Source organism: Myripristis murdjan, chromosome 16 (genome assembly GCF_902150065.1).
Source record: "Myripristis murdjan chromosome 16, fMyrMur1.1, whole genome shotgun sequence".
Lineage (NCBI taxonomy): Eukaryota > Metazoa > Chordata > Actinopteri > Holocentriformes > Holocentridae > Myripristis > Myripristis murdjan.
Window position 1 is genome coordinate 16,474,648 of NC_043995.1, and position 22,170 is coordinate 16,496,817.

A 22,170-nucleotide genomic window follows, 5' to 3' on the forward strand; every position below is an offset into this window, starting at 1 on the left:
CAGTAGCTTTCCTGAAAACGTGGGAGTCATTCAAGTACAGTCATCCCATCTCAAGACAAGACAAGAAGCAACAAATTACAGTGTGTTATTATTTGATCAGATTGATAAATAACACCTATACGTCTTATGTCCTTTTGGACATGGTGTCCAAATAGATTAGTGGGTATGTTTTTTTGCTGGGTCCTGGCTCATCATGATGAAAGCGCTCCCTGGGCCAGCTGACACCCATGATGGAAATGAACCAGACATCAGCTCCAGAGCTTGCAGCGGGATCGGGATGGATGGATGGTTGTGGGCAGTTTTTTGCACGTCTTTAAATGCAGTGGCAGTGTAATGCACATCACCTGGCAGCTGCAGCCTAATTAGCCGGCAGATGATGACGCTTATGTGAAGTGATGAAAGGTTGTCGTCTCATCGAGTGAGCCCTGTGTGTGTTACAAGACGAGTTTTTCTTTTTCTTTTTCTTTCCCCCCCCCCCAGTCCCTGCTTGGCGTAGCCGTTTATTCGCAGAGCTATAGGTGTTCATGCTTGGCGCTTCCCGACACGCGCAAAGAGACGCGCAGGAGTTAAACGAAATCTACATGTGTAAATTTTCTTGTTAGCAATGCAGTCTGTGCTGCTACTTCAGGTGTGCCTCCGAGGACTTGGTAAGTTTAACAGTATAGTAGGTCCAACTGGAGCCTGACTGTAATGTGACACGATTTTTCTGCCTCAAACTACAGCACATACAGTCAAAATCCTCACTTGAGTCATGCCCTACCTACACTGTCTTCATGCTCCCACTCTCAGCGGCTGATATTAGTAATAGCGTCCTTTGGTTATTGCTTTCTCCAGTCTCAGATCAGCTGTCACCCTTGAGAAGCTTTATTTGTCTAGTTTTGAATTATGATAGGGGTGTGGCTGTCTCTCAGCCCTTAGAACAATAAATATACATCAGAAATGTTAATAATAATAATAATAATAATAATAATAAAAAGGTTATAGTCAGAGATTGGTGTCTTGATAAAGCCTCATCCTTAATTGGGATGTGATTTGGAGGTATTTGTAAAAGTAAAACACACACACACACCAACCAGTTCACAGAAATTTTGCTGTAACTTCAGGTGAATTCTTGACAGGAAAAGTGTGCAAGTGAAGTATCAGGGGATGCCCATGGTTTTGTTTTATTTAGCTTTTAGTTTCCTTTGTGGTGGCTGGTGGGATGTTCAGTTAGTGTCAATCTGACTTCTGAGCAGCAGCATTTGTTTCTCACTGGAATTGACCCTCCTTCCTTTGTTTTAGTTATATTATCAGAGATTTGTTTCATTATCATTGTAATCCACTTTCTTGCTTTGTCTGTGCTCTATCACAAAACTTTTGTCAACTTTCTTAGTAGTCTTTTCAATTAGCTGCTGTGACAATCAGTGCAGCATATGCTTGCAGTAGTAAGTGTAGTTGTAGTAGTAGTAGTATTAACCTGAGGGAAGTAGCACCAATTTTTTTAGTCACCTTCTGACATATTTAGAATGGTATTGTTTGAAAAGTACACTTACATTTAGTTGCTGAGCGGCTGTTCAGGGTTGACTCAATACACTACTGGTATGTCGTTGCTCCCACGCCAGGATCCTTGTTATCATGGAAACTTCCTGAGAGTGAGTGTGCACGTTAATACACTTGTGCTCCAGTCAGGAACTAGAGACTGTTGTTCATTGGCTGCTGAGTTTGTTGAAATCTGACACCACAACTCTTATCTCTCTTACACAGCTAGACTTTCTTATTGCACATGGTGGGAAAACTCACATCTCTGCACACAGTGAATCGATGTAATCGGCTCTGCAAATTATTTATTTATTATCATGAAATTGTCATCTGTTGCCAGAGTATTTTTATCGAGTCTAATCATATGTTCATATCATATGTTCAGACTATTTTTTTTTTTGCTGATTGCTGATTGATTATGCAGATTTCTTGCAGTTTTCATGTTCAACTTTTTTTTCAAGATTCTAGTAACAATGTAACTCAATTCCTATTCTTCTCCAGGCTTGTCCTGGGCATATCCCGGAAGGAAACTTCTCATGATGTTTCCCTCGCATAATGATTCAGCACCACATTTTAGTCATCAGATCACTATCACAGCCACTTTGGACCTCTGTCACCGTGGAGGTTCAGCAAAGCAGCTTCATCCAACATATCCTCCTTTCTGCTGGCCAGGCTAAGACCACCCCCTGCCACTGTCTGTGGGAATGACGAGGGCTCGCTCCACTCACCTGTTCAGTGTGAAGTCTGCACAGCCCGTTTCAGTTCTGGCCTCATTCTGCACCCGGGCTGGTTGTGATCATAGCCTCCTTCATGATGTGTCCTCCTGGGGGACCCACTATAATCCCATCACCCAAAAGTTTCCTGATCAGTCTGCTGTCAGCCAAATGGTGATAACAAACTTGTACCATGAGACATGCACTACTCACAAAAAGTTAGGGATATTTGGCTTTTGGGTGAAATTTATGGAAAATGTAAAAAGTTCACGCATACAGTGATATTATATCATGAAAGAAGGGCGTTTAAGTAGAAGCATACACTGGTGATTTCCATCATCTCAAACAATTTCTTGAAACAAAAGCCAACAACAGTGGTGGATATACCACAACAAAAAATGTCAATGTCAATAACTTGTCATGTGCCGTTGAGCATCAATTACAGCTTGACAGCGACGTCTCATGCTGTTCACAAGTCGACTTATTGTCTGCTGAGGCATGGCATCCCACTCTTCTTGAAGGGCGGCCCTCAGGACATTGAGGTTCTGGGGTACAGAGCTCCTAGCCTCTACACGGCGACTCAGCTGATCCCATAGGTTTTCTATGGGATTCAGGTCTGAGAAAGTGCAGGCCACTCCATTTGAGGTACCCCAGTCTCCAGCAGCCGTTCCCTAATGATACGACCTCGATGAGCTGGAGCATCAAACACCTGATGTGAATTTTGCCGTTAAACTCCTTGTTAGAGAACAGCAACTTGTGCAAAAAGTACTGAAATATTGAACAGTTCGACATGTGCATTCAAAAGTTTACAGAAGGTCACATTAAGTTCACCTGTAAAGGTTAGAATGCATTTTAGGTTCATCCTGAAATTTCACCCGAAAGCTGAATATCCCTAACTTTTTGTGAGTAGTGTATGTGGATGTCGTCCTTTCAGGGGAAGTGTTCTTCAGGGGCAGTTTATACCTCATGGGTAGTATCCTTAACTTAAATATAGGGGTGTCTGTTGTGGTTGGTTTTACCTGCTCCACACTAACCACTGGGAATTGCTCTTATGGATTTGCTGAACTTCAGTCAGTCTCTGATGGGTTTTGATTATATTATCCCTCCCTTGGTAAACACAGCAATGAGCTCCAGTTTCCTACTGGCAATGGCAACTGTGAACTCAGAGCTGGATATCACTGTCAACGCAGGGCGAAAGAAGGTGTCTGTTGTTAGTGGTGTCATGGAAGTCATCCCGGTCATGAGCTTGGCTGAGATCCACATTACGAGCGACAATCCTCTTCAGCTTGCTTACTTCAGACATGGAAATGGGCAGTGTTACTCATGTCTAGTAGTACTTCATTCAGTAGATGATATTTGCCAGACTCTATCGATGTTTGACTTAGTTGACAGGATTGAGCAGCTTGATGACACTACCCATACAGGGAACATATGGTCGTCTGCTGTAAAATTCTCCCAAGGAGGCAATTTTGCCCGGCTGCCTGATAATGTAAAGTCCAATTCTGTCCACGCAGATACAGATGTGGGATTCTATCTGAGCACAATGAACAGAGAATTGTATCCAGCAATGTGTGTGAGAAGTGCATATTGAGGCTGTTATGTATTGGTTTACAAGGTTATATTTTGAACATTTACTCACTGCTGTGTCTGGCAAAGTAAAGCATGTTGTTCATGTTTACTCATTTGCTCTGTGCTTTCACATAAGCTGCAACTTCATGTGAAGAATTGCTCTGTGGTCACAAGAGGAAGTGTATTACAGCAGATGGAAAGCCACTCTGCTTTCCAAACAGTAAAATATGCTCTGCATGGGGTGACTCTTACTTTTACTTTTGATAGAGGAGATTTTGCCCTTCATGGGAACAGTAACTACACCCTAATTCAGACAACTTGCCCAGGTGTAAATGCTTCCGTTCCAGTACAGATCAATATAGCCAGAGCATACGTGAACAGCGTCACCATCTCTGCCATTTATACAGTGCACATCAGCATTCAAGGGTTTAACATTTCTATGGTTAAGGAAGACAAACACCAGATCACAGTACATTTACTTTATTTGTTCTAATGCATTAGTGTTCTTTGCAGCTCTCTTATCAGTTGACTTGTTCACATACATTGTGTTTTTCATTCCTGCATTTACATTCACAGATTGATGGAGAGAAGAGACACCTACCTCTCACATTAGGGAATGGGTCCCTGAATTTGTATCCAAGCGGGTCCAGCCTTGTCTTGGATGCTACTTTTGGCCTGGTTCTGCAGTATGACTGGGACCACCACCTCCAGATTGCAGTTGGCCCAGAGTTATTTGGATTACTGTGTGGTCTAGGTGGAAATGCCAACTATAAATCCAAAGATGATTTCAGTACCCCTGATGAGACTGACAAGACCCAGACTGCCGATTTTATCCTTCCTTGGAGAGTGGGCAGCGACTCTTATACTGAGAATCATGGAGGTGGTGCCTCATGTCCGGTACATACCACAAGCCAAACCAAATCTCTGCCTGGTGATAATGAAGATGGCTCTGTGGGGGCTGGTTGCAATCTCCTGCAGAGGAGGACCTTTTGCTTAGTGCCACTCCTATATTGATCCTAAGCCATATGTTCATAGCTGTATGACCAATCTGTGTGTCTCTGATCTATGGCAACATCTGCCAGAGGCTTGGGGTCAGACTCACATACTGGAGGAGCAAAGCTAAGTGACGTAAATTCAAATTGTTAACCTGGCAGTGTAAAACAATACTGCTCATGAAAACGTTAATTGCATGCTTTTTCTTTTACAACCATGGTATGTCCTATGAACTGCCACTATGAGACCTGTGGCTCTGCCCGCCCTGCTACCTCTGGTAACCCAGATGCTCAACTTGGAGCATGCTCACTGGAATCATGCCAGTGTACCAGGGGATACCTGCTCAGTAGTGGCAAGTGTGTTTGCATCCACCAAGGTTCCTACTTTCTCCCCAAGGAAAAATTCTTCATTGGCTAGTAGTGCCAGAGATGATGTGTCTGTCAGCCCACCTGAGATGATGTGTGCCTGCTTCTTTTGCCAAGTTGGGGAAGTGTGCAAGATTGTAAATGGAGTTTGGGGCTGTCATATGGATGTGTCAGGGATATGCTTTGCCTAAGGAGATCTTCATTATACCACCTTTGATGGGCTCAACTTTGACTTCCCAAGCAACTGTATTTACTTACTTGCTGCTCATTGTCCCAGCTGGGGAGACCTAGATGATTTTTGGGTCGAGGTGCAGAAACAGATGAAGGATCCTGCCACGCTGTCCTTCTTGTGGCTCATTAAAGTTTTGGTCTCTGGTTACTCTATTGAAATATCACATGACATGACTAACATGATTGTGGTGAGTTGACTCTTTGCTACAGTAGGCTACATCCAGACAAGCCAATTATATTCCCACATATAAACCTTTTCCCATTTATTTCAGGTAAACGGTCTGCTCCTGAGTTTTTCCTCTGTGTTAGGCTAAGGCAAAGGAAAGATCTACATGAATGGGCTCTCAACACAGAGAGACCGACTTTGGTGGTGTTGTGACATACAGCATGGACCTCTTGATTGTCAGTATGCCAACGTTCTTCTCTGGTGCTCTCTGTGACCTATGTGGGAACTTTGATTCTGATTCAGAAAATAACCTGATGGACGAGAACGAACATGTCTCTCTGACTGTAAGACAGTGAAGTAAACATGGATGTGTGAATGTGCTTGTGAATTCCTCCCAGTGCCGCCCACAAGAGCAGGCTGTGTATCAGGTTACTGGATACAGAGGGAGCATGTCAGACCTGTCACAAAACTGTTGATCCACGTGTCTTCTTTGAAAAATGTGTTTATGACCTCTGCCATGACAATAGTAACCGGACTAGCCTGTATCAAATTCTGTCTAATTATGTTGCTGTATGCCAAGACATGGGACCTATAATGGATGAATGGGGAGGTTTTAAATTCTGTAGTAAGTATATGTATATTTTTTTAAATTTCCTTTTTTTTTTGTCTTTTTAAATGTGTAATGTGTTTAGGAGCCCAAACATTTAAAATGTTTAAAATGTGTTTTAATATACCTCCCTTTGCTTCCTTAGGTCTCTCCTGCCCATCTAACAGTGAATACCAACTATGCTCAATCCCATATCTGTGCAGAGCGCCTCAGGTCTTGAAGTTTGGAAGGAAGGCTGCTCCTGCACACCTGGCTTCTTCCACAGTGGTGGTAAATGTGTACCAGACTCTGAGTGTGGCTGCATTTATGATGGAGTTTACTATGAATTATATGAGAACTTTTAGCCAGATGACCACTGCCAGGTGCATTGTGTATGTGGTGACCATGGTCAAGTGCAGTGTACAAACTACACATGTCCAAATGGAACAAAATGTGCAATCCAACGTGGTCACCAGGCATGCCATGCTTTACAATCTCTCAAGTGCACACTTACGGGTGGCAGACACCTAAGGCGCTATGATGGACATAACTTTGACTTTCATATGGGAAGCTGCTCTTATGTTCTATCTGATGTTTGTGAAAAGAAACAGTCTGACCTTTTCTTGCCCAGAAAGGTTGAATTACTTCATGTACGGAGTGAATATCACTTTGGACATGGAGGACAGGGGCAAAATAAAGGTAAATAATGGCACATTTATCAACATGAGCTGCTATTCAGTGTCGTGATTGCATTTTAATTATCCTTTTAACTTTTATTTCCCAGGTTGAGGGTGTTTTATGGGCTCTTCCTGTTCAGCTTCAACACACAGCAGTTATGCGCTCTCCTTTACTGACTCAAGTGGTGTTGGACACTGGAGTTGTCACTTATGGTGGGCCCGACCAAATACAAATAGTAATTCCTTCCTCTAAAAGGAAAATGTGTGGGCTGTGTGGAAACTTAAGTGGCAACAGTACAGATGACACACAGAACCCCAATGGCAACCTGGCGAGTGATGATTCCATCTTTGCCTCCTCCTGGGCACTTTCACCATCTGGAGCCAATTGCTCTGAAGGATGTGGGGATTTCTGTTCAGTGTGCAGTTCTACCATGGCAGCTGAATTTGCGTCTGATAACTTCTGTGGCATCCTGTCAGCGCCCGCAGGATCGTGTAGTAGTTGCCACTCCACTGTGGACCCGCAGCCCTTCTTCCAGAATTGCGTGAATGACTTATGTATGTCTAATGGGACTGTGGCATTATATTGATGCAGCTTGAGAGCCTGCATGTTTGCATGCCAAGAGGCAGGAGCTGACGTCCAACCTTGGAGGGGGGTAAAGTGTTGTAAATTCTGTTGCTCTTGACTGTCTTAATTTAATCTGTGAAAGTCGGTCATGATTTGCCAGCATATAAGCCCTACTCAATGCAGATGCAGATTCTATATGCATCATATACATACATGTCTAATCTAACAAGTGGTAACAGTCCTTTTGCCAGTTTCTTAAAATGGTGACTACTTTAGGAACTCTCATTTTTCCCCACAGCCCTCCCATGTCCTACAAACTCCCACTACCGTATATGCGTTACTGCATGTCCTGAGTCCTGTGCTATTTTGTCTGATATCCCCTGCCTGTGGCCCTGTGTGGAGGGATGCCAGTTTGATTTTGGGTATATGCACAAAGTGGTAATGGAAGTATCAAAGCTGAGTAATGTGACTGCTTCTACCATGGGAATTACTATGAGGTGAGTGACTACAAAACAATTTGATTTATGTTGTCTAGCTGTTATATGTTTTAGCCTTAAACACATTTTATGTTTTTCTCTCATAGAAACTATGTAGTGTGATCCAAAGATTATCTTATCATCACCTGATAAATCCATTTGATTGCTGAGGGTGTGTTCTGTTATGACGCATTGGCACCTGACTGTACTGCAGGTGCAGCCATGAACATGTTGCCACAGTCAGGCTAAACGAGTATGATTCCAAACTTGGCCCATGTACTCTTGCTAACATGACTCATTAATGGCTTGGCTGAAAGTTCATGCCTCTCACCTGTATACAGGGCATGACTAATCCCAAAATCCTAGGCCTTTGTGTTATGCTAGGCTGTCGACTTGATGTTTTGTGTTGAGAACATTTGGGCAACACACTCAGTGACTCATTGTTCTCTGTAGCTGGGTGAGACATCGTGGGCTGAGGGATGCTCCGAGCAGTGTGACTGCTCTGCCCCTGCCACAATGTGCTGCGAGCCTGCCTCTTGCCCTAAGGGAGCAAACTGCACCCTTAACGATACCCGGGGCTGTGCAGGCAAAGGTAGGCCCTGCTGATTCTGCTGAGTTTGTTGACATTTCCTCAGCAACAGAGCGTTGTTTTCACCTACTGTAGCCATCCCGTGTATAATAAGTTAAAAGCTTCTTTTGTTCACAAATTTTATAATGTTTGGTTTCTGCTGCTATCAGGTGTGTTTTGAAATTTATGATTGACATTACCAGGCTGATTAATTTTGCTTCACCACATCCTGTTAGTTTACTGAAATTAGGTCAAATCCCCCCATCCTGCACCCCCCATTGCAGCACTAAATTCCTTGTCAGGCGATCATGAAATAGTAATGCACCTCCATAATTTTGTCAAAAATTAACCTGTCATTATAACGCTTGTCACATGAATCTCATATATTGTGTCACTACAATTTTATTACTATTAACGTGAGAACAAATAGGGCAGGTTTTTCCGCTACAGAATGACTGTGGGATGTTTTCAGCTAAACTGAATGTCTTCTCATTTAGTTTTAGAACTAGCAGCCCATAATAATCATGAGACTAACAGACTAATATGCTTTGCAAAATGTGCTTCATTAATTTAGTTTATAAATTGTAGTGATTACATCTGTTACTCAGTCTTGTCTAATATGTGGTGATATCGGTGGATATTTTGGCAAGTTATATCTACAGCCCCAGTTTCTTGCAGATTCTATCTAACCTGTTATTAATAAGGAACTCTTTTCCCTTTATTTCTCAGATGAAGAGCATAAACTTGTCAAGAATTGAGAGCTCTGTGGTGTGCAAAGCCAACCTCTGCAAACCCAGTGTTGTGTGCTGGGAGGTTCATACTTCTACACACCTTTGATGGAGAGATATTTGAATTCCAAGGAAACTGTGCCGACACTCTGGTCCATATATGGAATAATAACAGTGTGAATGATCCATCTTGGGTCAGGTTACAAAACAACAGAACCCAGAACCAAGCCTCCTCTCTTAAAGCTATTCATGTAAAAGTGACCAACAACCATATTGGTACAGAGGGGAGAAGGGCTAAGCTTGGGTTAGTTTTTGACAGAATCATCACTTTACCTTCACCTTTTACCACTTCACTCAATGCAATTTTTTTTTTAAATTATAGAGTAGATGTGTTTCAATTATTGGATGTCATTCAACAGCATTAGCACCTTGATAGTGCTCATTCTTACTGATTGGTCGGCTTTCATTATTGCCATTTTTCAAATATTACTTCCACGGTCACCTTATAACGTGAAGAAAAAATGTCTGGTGCTATTTATTATTTGTTCAGTGCTTTCTCATTTTTTTCAGTGTATACTTCACTCAGCATTTACACCGAACTGAAGTAGACAAAATGTTTTCTCTGCTCTCTTTATAGATAAATTGTCAAAAAGGCTTTTTCCTGTGACTCTACAGTTTGGGCGGCTGAGGATTCATCAGAGTGGTGTGTTTATTGTTGTGGATACTTGTTTGGGCATCCAAGTATGACTGTCTCCATTACGCCACTGTCCTCCTATCTAATAAAACTGAAGTGCATGGTATGTGTGGGAACAACAATGGCATCAAGGAAGATGACCTCAGGACCCCACAGGGTGGAGCTGTTAATGCTACCGCCTTTGGCTGGAGCTGGGAGAGTTCCTGATGGAGAAGCCGGTTGCACAGCCAACTGTGGAGGGGCCTGTCAGAGCTGCTCTGCCAATCAACTACAAGACAACAATGTTGCCAGCCACTGGATCTCCTTGTGTGATTACTTGACATTACAACAAAGCCCTCTCTATCTGTGCCATGAAGTGGTACAAGTCTGCTTAGTGGTCAACATCTTTGACCAGTTCCGACATTCAGAAGACCTTCTGCTTGGGTTTAGAGGCTTATGCTGCTACCTGCCAAAATGCCCAGATACAGATTTGAGAGCCGAGGAACAGTACATTCGGCCGTAAGCAAATGCGATGTGTGTAACTGTACGGGGAAAATAATCCTGGAATTAGTTGCTGGGTATTTAAAATGTCTCTCACAAATGATTGCCTAATTAATTTGTGGCAGGCTTTTTTTTTTTTTTTTTGAGTGTCTTGTTCTTTATTATTGTAAATGTAGATATGTTTCCATACATGCTCTTAAATAAAATTGCTGAATTAGCCTTAAATCCCATTTATGTAGCATTACTATATATAAACGAACACTGCCTTTATCAAAATGCACATGTTTGTAACTGGAAATATACTATGCAGTTTTTCTCGTTCATCACTGATCATTATGTTCCTCCCCAACGCTCTGTCTTAGCAATGCCCTGCCCAGTGAATAGCCATTATGAGTTTTGTGGTACTGCCTACCCTGCCACCTGTGAGAACCAATCTGGCTCAAGCCCCTGTACCCTTGTGGAGACTTGCCAGCGTGACCCAGGATTTGTCCTGGAAGATGACTTATGTGTCCCGCTCCCCCAATGTGGCTGCGTTCACAACGGCTACCGTTACCACAGCAACCAGGCCTTCTCGGCCGAGGGATGCACTGAGCGCTGTGTCTGTGACCCCCACACCCACTGCCAGTCAGCTTCCTGTGGCCCTGATGAGTACTGGTGTTTCCATGTAGGAATCAGACCTTGCTGCTGTTGAGGTTCATGCACAGACTGGACATCTAGAATCAGCACTTAATGTCTTGGTCAGTGTGAGTGGTGCACTGGTGGAGATGAACAGTAAAAACACTGAGAAGATACTAGTAAGTTGTGGTAATCCACTGTTCCCATTACCTCTTCCCATACATTGTAGGTCATAAATTCATGCCACACAAATCATTATTTACAAATCATGTAGGTATTTTGATTTCTAGAGTATGAAATTTTCATGAATTACTGCTATTAACCTAACAATCATGAAATTATATATGAAAGATGAGTTCTGAAAATATGTTGCCCCTTGCTTGAATGTTTAATACAGTGTTGGCACCCCCTACAGGTGGATGGTGTCAAGAGGAACATGCCCTATCTCATCAGCCCGTCTGCACAGACGTCCTCTATGAGGCTGCACACTTACATTCATTCAGACTTGGGCTTTGTTTTAAGCCTCAGTGTGCAAGTCAGAGTTAGCGTTAGTCTCCCTAGTAAATATGCTAATGCTACCTGTGGCGTGTGGAAATTTCAACTCTCACCCTGCTGATGACCTCACCATGACTGACACTCAGGAGTGTCTTAGTCCTGAGCAGTTTGGAAAAGCCTGCAGAAGTGGGCACAATCCTTGGTGTGTGTGGAGGGCTGTCTAGGAGGAAAATGTCCAAAATGTTCATCTGAGCATCTGGCCTGCTACTCTGACCCAGGGGCTTGTGGGAAGATTCTGGAGGTTAATGGACCATTCAGACACTGTCATGGCAAAGTGAACCCCTCCAGCTTTTACAAGCACTATGTCAAGGCCCTGTGTCTTCATGGCGGTCTCCAGCTTGCACTGTGTAACTCCCTGGCTGAGTACACTGCTGTCTGCCTTCACCACAAGGCTACAGTTTATGCTTGGAGGAGACCTGGATTCTGCTGTGAGTGTTAATGTATTTCCAACTCTGTTATGTGAGTGAATTAAATTAATATTCTCTACAATTGTAACTGAGATATTTGAGGTTCAGCATCATTGCGCACCAAATGAAATATGGAGGTTTGGCAGAACCCTGTGCTAGCGCTCTCAACATTTCATCATGTTTGGTTAGTTGATATTGATTGCATATCAGGAGGAAATGCCACTGTGATTATTTGCATACGAATCAGAGACATGCCACTAGGTACACATTTTAATGTGAATTTTGTTTCATTGTGCATTCATGAATGTTTTAAAAAATATATGAATAACAGTACAGAGTCTCATGGTTGAATAACTATCAGTATTGAGGCCACAACCTCCCAGCTGCTACTGGACCACTAGATGGTACTAATGCATCACTGGTCAACCTTGACCATGTCTCTTACTTTACAACTTGTTTCTGTCCTTCTGCCCAGAGTGACGCATGTCTCTCTCTGCCCCCACAGACCTGTCCTGTCCTCCCAGTACCAACTACAGCATGACTTATGCCCCTGTTCACCTCTGCAGCTGCTGGCAGAATAATACAGTAGAGATGCCCCCAAACGTTTAGGAGAATTGCCTCCGTGGAGCAGGCTTTGTTCACAGTGGCAGCCTCTGTGTCTATCCAGAGAACTGTGGTTGCTTTCACCATGGAGAATACCTCAAGGCAGAGCAGGAGCTGTCTACCTGTGAACAGAGCTGTTTGTGTCATGCTGGGGGACAGGTGACTTGTCATAAAGTCTCCTGTGGGAAGGAGGAGGAATGTATGCTTAGTAAAGGTGTTCAGGGTTGCCGCCCCAAACCCAGAGAGGCTCACTGTTCTGTTGATGGTAGCTCCCAGTACACCACATTTGATGGACAGACATTTGAGTTTTATGGTTCATGTAACTACACCCTGGTCCAGACATGCTCTCTCAAGCCACCGGATGCAGAAACATTTATAATAGCAGTAGAGGGCAGCAACAAATGAGGAAGGCAAATATATCTTCAACTCTATAAGATGTTTTTTAAGATGTCGAACAATTATCCTGGAAAAGATAATTCAAGTAATGGTGTCAGGAGCTTTACAATTCTTTTTTTTTATTTTGCCTCTTTCACTAACTGTATATTAAACATGAATGTGAATTATTTCTTTTAGGTAAATGGAGTTCAAGAGAACCTGCCATTCTCCTAAAACAATGTCTCTGTGCTTCAAAAAAATGCACGATTATCCATCAAGGCTTTGTGGTCTGTCTAGTTTATTACAGACCTATGCAACCACGTTCTGGTCAAGGTCCCTGACGTTTACCACCAGAGCACCTGTGGCCTTTGTGGAAACTTCATTGCAAATCCCTCTGATGACCTCCAGCCACCCAATGGCACTTTGATCTTTGATCCTGAAATTTTTGGGCCATCATGGAAGGGGTTTGATTCTGAGTCATCTTGCAGCAACCTGTGTGACAAAACCTGCCAACTCTGCAAGTCTCCTGTGTCTAAATACACCTCTGACCTGTACTGTGGCCTCCTCACCCAGACCTTTCTCCACCTGTCACCAGGTGGTGTGCCCACAGAACTACTATTCATTCTGCATGGCACACCTGTGCATTACAGAGGGGCAAAGCCATGCACTCTGAGATGCACTGCAAGATTATGAGGCAGCATGTCAAGAGGCAGAAGTAAAGGTTGGCGTCTGGAGGAGCACCGCCGGCTGTGCTAAATCTAACATCTTAGTAGTGTTGACTGTCAGATAATTACAATATGTCCAATATTTGTTCTGTTAGAACTGTTAATCCAAATAAAAATTAAAACTAGTTGGATACAGGACAGCACTAATGTCTATTTGATGTTTTATTTCACAGCTCTCCAGTGTCCCCATTTCAGCTGTTACAGCCAGTTTGCTAATGCCTGCTCCTTATTGTGTCCTGAGATCAGTCAGGGTGTGCAATGCCCAAGAGACTGTGAGGAGGGTTGCCAGTGTGATGATGGACACCTTTATGATGGGAATATCTGTGTGCCAGCAGGACATTGTGGGTGTTTACAAGATGGGAGGAGGCTTAAGGTACAAGAATCAACCATGACTCTTAAGAATAGCAGTGTTGGTCCTCCTCTGCTGATGAATACGTTAAAACAACAAGTTGTGCAATCCTATTTGACTTCAGTGCATTTCAAATATGCACAAGCTTTGAATGTTTAAGCATTCTCTCTCCTTAGTAAGTGTAAAATATTTCTCTTATAGAATATTCATATTGGCATCATATTGCATCCTTTATTGATATTTTCAGGCTAATGAAAAATGTTTACAAAACTGCACCATGAAATGTACCTGCGACCACCACTTGTTTGTGAGAAACACTCATGCCCTGCATAGCGCAGTTTCAGGTTTCAGGTGGAGTCATGGGCTGCCACAGACGTGGTAAGTGTTGCTTGTGTTACAATCATTACATTATCCTTAAAGCAAAAATTACATGTATATAGAAAATTGCTTTCTGGTGTAATCAAAAATCTTAATATTTGTTTTGCTAAACCTGAATTTATCATACCTGTCTTGATTAGTGTAGAGCTCTGATCCATGTGAGGGGAAATGTGATAAATCAGAGAAGTGTTTCCTGAGCAGCAGTGGTATGCCTATCTGTGAGACTCCTGATGGTGTGTGCTGGGCCTGAGGAGAGGCACACTACCACACGTTTGATAGGCATGACTATGACTAGGTACACATACCTACCAGCTTGCAGCCAGCCGAGGGGCTGCCTGTCTGACACCATTCAGTGTGTCTTTGAAGAACAAGTACTATGGCAGCATAGGAGCATCCTACACATGGGTGATGACCATACAGGCTTATGGGTATATCATCAAGCTTAGTAGCAAGAGGGGCAGAGTACTGGTTAATAGCAGTTTGTTTCTGAATAACAAAGTGGCTCAGGTTTTGCTTTTGGTATTAATGTGTCTCCCCTTCATTTCCAGGTTAATAGTCTAGCTGAATACCTGCCTGTCAGATTATTACATGGTTTGATACAGGTGTCCCATAAGGAAGGCAAGGATCTACCATTGACCAACTTTGGCATGCAGGTAGGCCTAGTCTTTGAGGGCACCAGAAGTGCTGCACTGATTGTAAGAAGCCCCCGGATAAATTGAGCTAAGATCCAGATCCTGTTCCTGACTTCATTTCCAGCTACAGGTGGATCTGTGCAGTCCTCCTAGATCAGAAGGGTCACTTTGCCTTCTGTCATAGCAAAGTCAATCCAGATTTCTTCTAACAAAGTTGCTTGGCTGGCCTCATACATAATAGTGGGTCTCCAGTTTCTTTTAACCAGTCAATGAACTCATACTCTATGATGTGTGAAAAATCTAATGATGACTACTGCAATAAGGTGATAATGGCTAATAAGTTGTAATGTTGAGATGTAAGATATAACTACTATAAATTTTGACTTTGTACATTATAATCAATGAATAACAGAATAACAAATCATTCAGGTGTGCTGTGTCCTTCAAACAGCCACTATAAGACTTGTAGCTCATCCTGTCCTCCATCCTGTGAGTTTAACATCACATACTGTAATAAAATCTGTGTGCAAGGCTGCTTCCGCAACCCTGGTTTTGTCTAGAGGCCAGAGGGATGTGTTCACCCAAGGCAGGGTGGTTGCACAAATATCATAGTCTCAACACAACTTTCTGGAGCCCAGACAACTGTGGTCAACTCTGTGTATGTGGTCTGGCAGCCAGAGAGGTGCAAACCCACCCAGTGCCCCAGAGGACAGTTCTGCGAGCAGCTAGGGCACAAATGGATATGAAATCTGTAGTTTGGAATTGGAAGATGGACAACATGACCCATTAAAGAAGCAGCGTTTTTTTTTTTTTTTTTTCCTTTATTTTATTTCATATTAATTTGTATTGTGTTGCAGTATGTGTGTGTATGTGTGTATACACACACACACACACACACACACACACGCACAAATATGCGTGTGTGCATACATTGGAGTTTGCCCCCAGCTGGAGGCCTGAAGGGGCAGAAGCCTTAAGGTCCAGCTGCACCTCCAGATTAACACACTGTCCTGTAGTGGAGCAGAGGCTTTTTGAGGGCAGTGACTTCTGGGGGTGTTACTGGTTGAGCTGGAGAACTACTTCCACAGCTGTGTGGCCGACTCCTGCACTTATGAAGGCCACTCCTCAGCTCTCTGTAATTCCGTTGCATCCCACACTGCAGCTTGTCAACCAGCTCAGCTGCCTGTCAGGCAATGGAGGAGTGACACTTTCTGTGGTGAGTAAATGTTTCAGTCCATTATCATTCAGTTAAGTTTTATTTGTACCAGCATCACAAGGCAGGGAAACAAATCATATGTGACTGTACAAAGGGGGTAAGGGGGACTTTTAATATTTGTGTATAATACTTGTGAATTGCATTTATCTTTCAAACTTTATTTCAAGAATTATAATGAAAGCAAACAGAATAGAACATGCATCACAACAAAAACACACCAACATACTACAGACATATAGCATCTTGGTAGGGCCAATTAACATTCAATGACTGTCTTATGATTAATTCTACATTATTCCCTTCATTAAAGTAAGATTATTGTACCATTTCTCTCCCAGGTATGTTGTGCCCTAAAAATAGCCACTGTGAGCTGTGTGGACCTCGATGTCCGGTTGTATGCACTGGTCTGTCTTCTGCAGCCAATTTTAGTGGAGGCTGTGAGGAGGTTTGTCCAGAGTGATGGCCAGTGTGTGCTGGTTTCTGACTGTGGCTGCATACACGATGAGCAGTATTACCCTGCTGGCTATTTCTACCTTGGGCACAGCTGCCACGAGTGTTATTGTATGTAACACCAGATCTCCAGTGTCCTGACCGCAGCAGTCCAAGTGAGTGTGTGGACTCAAGCTCCCACTCATGCCTTGCTCAACTCCAAGTTGGGTCTTAAGCAGTGGGCTGCTCTGAGGGGTGCCAGTTTCTCAGTGGAAATGTCTTTGATGGGGATGTGTGTACCTTACAGTCGGTGTGGGTATGTTCTTCATGGTAGATATATCAAGGTAATCTACATGCTTGTCATAAGCCATAATTATCATCCAGCTTTCTGATTTGTTATATTCATCAAAAGAGTATGGTAGCTTTATTGATTATCAAAGGTCAAGTATACTGGTTGAAGCAAGTGCTGAGCTCGTGCAGTGTTTCTGTTCTCCCTTCCTCTGATGGACAAGCAGCTGTACACTAAGGACTGCACCACAAGGTGCTGGTGCCATCCTTTAGGTGGGGCACTGTGTGAGAAGGCTGTCTGCAGCCGTGGGCAGCAATGTGGCCTAAGGAATTGTTTGTGGGGCTGAGCCTTGAATTTGTGAGCTGAGGGAGAGCCTCCAGGTCACTACCTTCAGTGGGAGGGAGCTGGGCTTGGAGCCCCAGTTCTCTTACAGCCTGGTGTCCCTGTGACCAGGCTAGCGAGCACTGGTTCAGCCAGATCTCCTACCATGGCACTTGTAATGGCAGCTCCTCCAGGGTGGTCACTGTAATGTAAATCCTCTTGCAGGGATCATCACTTGTCATCTAGGAGGGCACAGTGAACGTAAGATTCCATCAATTCAGTAAGATTTCGATTTGCATTTGTTTTGCATTAGCAAAGTTTGTCAGTTCAGTGACTGATTTTGCTCCTCACAGGTGAATGGACACTTTGTGTCCCTTCCTAACATGCTGCCACCAGGTGTGTCTCTGTCACTCATCATGACTCAGGACAAGTCAGAGGTCATCGTGATCTTTAGAAGAGACGCTGGGATTGAGACTGAGATGAGGATGCAGATTAGAGTTACCATAGCGACTGTAAAGCTCCCACTGTGGTGCTCCTGTGTGGTCTCTGTGGAAACTGTAATGACCCCAAATTAGACAAGAACGTCAAGTCATGGGTCCTGCCAGACTTTCCTGGCTGGTATGTAAGGTGTAGTGTCATGCTATTCATGTGAGACCAATTTGTGAGCATGAAGATGTGATGTGTGTGTGTGTGTGTGTGTGTGTGTGTGTGTGTGTGTGTGTGTGTGTGTGTGCTTTCACACATCTTATTTATATTTTTATGCAATGCTCTTTTTTTCTCTTCCGACTGTGGCTTCGGTGGATGACAACAATTTTAATGTTTTCAATGTGCGTGTGTGTGTTGTTGAATATATAGAATACAAAACTATTAACAAAACAATTTTGTCTCGTCTATCATTCAATCTACATTACATGCTGTGCCTTTCACTTGACCCAATTCATTTATGATGGGTGGCATCCCCCTGCGGTCAGCCTTGTGTACATTACAACAAAACAATGTAATAAGAACGCACCTAACCAAACCAGGCTTACTGCGGCCAAGGCCACAGCCTGAGCAAATCTAGATAAAATTAAATATTTGATTTTCTAAATAATTGTTATTGATAAGCTAATGCCAGCTTTGTGAGGGTCAACTTGTGTTGACTTTCTGCACTACTTGCTGCCTTATGTACATTACAACAAAACAATGTAACAAGGGCACACCTTTTACAAGTTCACAGTATCGGTAGAGTAACTAATCCAGGCTTTTTTTGCCAAGCCCACAACCTTCTGACTAAATCAGTCAAATATTTGACTTTTAATCATTATTTGATAAGCTAGTACAAACTTTGAAGGCCAAGTTGTATTTACTTTCTACACCACACTGCACTACCTGCCACAATTCAAAACTAACAGAAGCTACACATTAGTCCACTTACTGTCACTCTTTACACCAACATTAGTTTTAACAATATTTGAACAGATCAGTCAGTTGTATTTCTGCTGAGCTGGATCATCCACCTTTTATGCAAAAATTGCAAGAGACACCACTCCGATTACTTTGACACAGAGGTATAGTGCTGTCTCAGGTGTACTTGTTTCAGATGAGGAAATAATCGCATTAGACATCTCTGAAATAGACATACAAATCGTGTATCATCTGTCCGCCTGTTTTGAACCCTAGTGAACTTTTGTTCACTAGGGCCATAAAAAAGCATCAACATGTCATCCCTACCAAGCAGGATGAATGCTGCTATATTTACAGGTTTGAGCATCATGAACAGGTCTTTATGAGCTGACATCATGATGCAGTGTTGATGGTGGGAAATTTATGTATTGCCTAACCAATCAAAAATATCTTCACCATCAATTGTGTGTCTGAGTCAAAATACTAAGTGGATGTAAAGCTTTTTAAAATCTCATTAAAGTAGTGAGGACTGAGTGGTTATGAAGTTTCCATATTTCAAGTTTTTAAAAAATACACAACACTTCACTTTACTTGTGTGCATTAGACTGTTGGCATGGACAATGACAATTTTACAGGGAAAGAGATGCAACTGATGAAATGACAATGACAACAGCCATGTTCATGAGCCACAGTTATTACTGTGTCATGCCAGTCATCAACTGAAGATTAAGTGTTGCCAAAACATATTAATAATAATAAGAACAGTAATAGTGACTTTATTTGTATAGCATTTTTCTAATCAAAGCGACAAAGCTCTTGTACACAATAAAACGACAAGTAAAAAGGATAGAAATTAAAATTGAATGAATTAATACAAGGTGCAAAACAGAGCTGGAGGTACAACATGGTTACAAAGTTAAAACAGAAAGGGAAAAAAAGTTTGTAAAGCGAAGAATAGATAGCAAGGAATAAATCAATTAAAGGCTGGTTTTAAGAAGAGATTTAAAAGAAGATATTGAATTTGCTAGCCTGAGGTTCTCAGGCAGGGAATTTCACAACCAGGGGGCCCTTACAGCAAAGGCCCAGCCCCCTTTAGTGACCAACCCCAACACTTACCTGAGACTTAAGAATGAGAAGGGATGCTCTGCTAGAGGATGTGCTGTGACCCATATGGAATCAATAAGTCTAAAATGTAGGAAGGATCTAAGCCATGAAGAAGTTTAATCAATAAAATCTTAATAACAGTTCTAGAGCTGACAGGCAATCAGTGAAGAGAGGCAAGGGTAGGAGTAACATGGTTGCATTTTTTAGAGGGAGTTAAGAGCTTTGCTGCTGGGTTATGATACTTTTCTGACTTAACTCAGAGTGCAAGGAGTGACAATAATCAAGGCGGGATGAAATAAATGCATGGATGACCATCTCAAGGTCAGCAAGAGACAAAAAAAAAGACTGAATAACCCTTGTCACTTGACTCTTCAGTGTGAGCTCAGAATGAAAGGGAGTACCCAAATTTCTGGCTAACAGCTTAACAGTAGCAAAGAAGTTACTAATATAGGAGTGAATATGAGCTTAAATTACAGGAGGCGAATAAAACAATATGAGATTTATTATCATTGAGCTGTAGAAAGTTCTGGGACATCCAGCATTAATGTCAGCTATACATGATGAAATGCTAGCTGCTGGCTTCACTGTTTTCAGGGTGGCATGGAGCTGCTTTACAGATTATATGTCTCAAAGGGAACGTATAGATTGAGAACAGAATCAGAACAAGAACAGACTCTCTAGGAATGCAACAAGTGAAGGGGGCTACAGAAGAGGATGTGTTACCAGCGGCAATATGTTCTGGTAGTAAGATAGGAGCAGAGCCAGCCTAGACCAGTGTCCCTAATGCCAATCCACTCCTCTTGTCTATGAATGAGAATTTTATGCTCATTATATGATTTTATGATTATATTATTATGTGATGTCAATACATGACATCTGCTATTTTAAACAGAATAACCTCACATTAAAATTTTTCTCAGTGAAAATACTTGTAAAAGAAAATGTGAGCTCTTGGAAGTCTGCTCAGGGTATTCTGGTTAAATCTGTAGATAAGTTGTGGTTTTGGTCTTATCACAGTCCTGCCTTGCCCAATATTAAATGTATAATCTTATTTGGTTACACCAGAATATACACCTGAAAGTAGGTGAATATTCTACCAAGACTGGTCTGCAGCTGCCAGGTGATAGACATCATATTGTATTGGAATTTGTGTAGATTAAAAAAAAAAAAAAAAAAAAAAAAAAAAACTATTAGATAAATGTGAATACTTAACACACATTATTATTATTAATGCAATATCCCGTGTCAACATTTTCTAAAATTTCCACAGAAACTTAAAACTCCATCTCAGACATGTGAAAAGGTGAAGTTAAAGAGCTGTCAGGTGATGATGAGATCATTTTATTTATACAGTTAAACCCAATACCCACAGCTGTCTGTCAGAAATAAAGTAAATATTTAAGAATGTATGCAGGCACATCAGGACATACGGTTCAGTTCAGTTGTATATCTGGGTGTATTCTGACTCATTCAACAGTGTAACAATTTATTGTTTAATTAGTTGGAATTGCTGCATTTCACACCCATGTCAATATACAGGAGGACATCACCATTGCCAAGTTCTGCCCTAGTTTGTTTTAGGGAGAGAATAGGTGTTAATTTGTTTCTCAAACTCCCACTTGCTGGATTTTAACGTTTGTGATTGGCTATGTGTTGGAGGGCGCAACAGTATAAATAATGGAGTTATTTAGGATTCATCATGCTAGTGTCCCTTACCAGGTGAGCACAGTTATTTTATTTTATTTATTTATTTATTTTTTTTTTTAAGTTAAGTCTGAGATTAATTGTGTTGGCTTTTTTGTCATATCAAAATACTTCTGTGACAGAAATCATGAACAGTTTTTAAGCTGTTGTTTTGTTTTTTATTCTTTTGTGTCTTTCAGCTATGGGGGCCCAATTACTGCTGTATGCTTTTCTGGCTCTCCTCAGCTGTAAGTGTTTCTTTTGTGATAAATTATATAAATACAATGTGGTTGTCGTTATATTGAGCTAGTTTATGGTGGACCTACTTCAGTGCTATATATGTGGTATTGAGTCATCTGAAACTGATCCAAAAAGCAAGTATGGTACCCATGCTTGTGGCAGAATAGTGACTGAACATTTTGTTCAAGTTATATCCCATCTACCGAATATTGTTGTTCACCTTTAACCACCACTAATATTGAATGGGATTCAAGTTGACAGCTTTTCCTCAAACCATGGTGTAGAATTCTTCAGTATGACATGTAGCCAAGTGATCGCACAATTTGAAGCAATTTATCCATGTTGTCAACCCCATCAATTGAGAGCATTGCTGTGCAGTCATCCTAGGTGCATGGGTGAATGGAGTAGAATGTTAAACAGGTGAAGAATTTGAGAGAGCAGCACATAAAAGATGGGCATCTAAATTGAGATTTGCTTTTGTTAGGTATAGCATTTACCTTCAGCTGCTATTGAGTGGGAACTATTATACTGAAG

General features: G+C 42.1%; 1 protein-coding gene and 1 long non-coding RNA gene across 2 annotated transcripts in view; both read left to right on the top strand.

The window, feature by feature from the left end:
- Positions 1 to 3,378: 3,378 nt before the first annotated feature.
- fcgbp (Fc gamma binding protein) overlaps positions 3,379 to 22,170 on the top strand; it is a 33,263-nt gene continuing 14,471 nt past the window's right edge. The window contains 15 exon segments of the mRNA XM_030072100.1: positions 3,379 to 3,468; positions 4,377 to 4,781; positions 4,783 to 4,868; positions 5,797 to 5,899; positions 6,366 to 6,432; positions 6,674 to 6,840; positions 6,926 to 7,471; positions 8,313 to 8,451; positions 10,692 to 10,993; positions 11,360 to 11,479; positions 14,885 to 14,989; positions 16,131 to 16,184; positions 17,356 to 17,427; positions 17,577 to 17,760; positions 21,561 to 21,644. Of these exon segments, the coding sequence (XP_029927960.1) occupies positions 3,379 to 3,468; positions 4,377 to 4,781; positions 4,783 to 4,868; positions 5,797 to 5,899; positions 6,366 to 6,432; positions 6,674 to 6,840; positions 6,926 to 7,471; positions 8,313 to 8,451; positions 10,692 to 10,993; positions 11,360 to 11,479; positions 14,885 to 14,989; positions 16,131 to 16,184; positions 17,356 to 17,427; positions 17,577 to 17,760; positions 21,561 to 21,644 (2,524 nt within the window).
- Positions 7,485 to 10,401, top strand: LOC115373418 (uncharacterized). The gene is made up of 4 exons (XR_003929537.1): positions 7,485 to 7,880; positions 8,313 to 8,451; positions 9,157 to 9,459; positions 9,793 to 10,401. It is a non-coding gene; the product is annotated as an uncharacterized LOC115373418 (long non-coding RNA).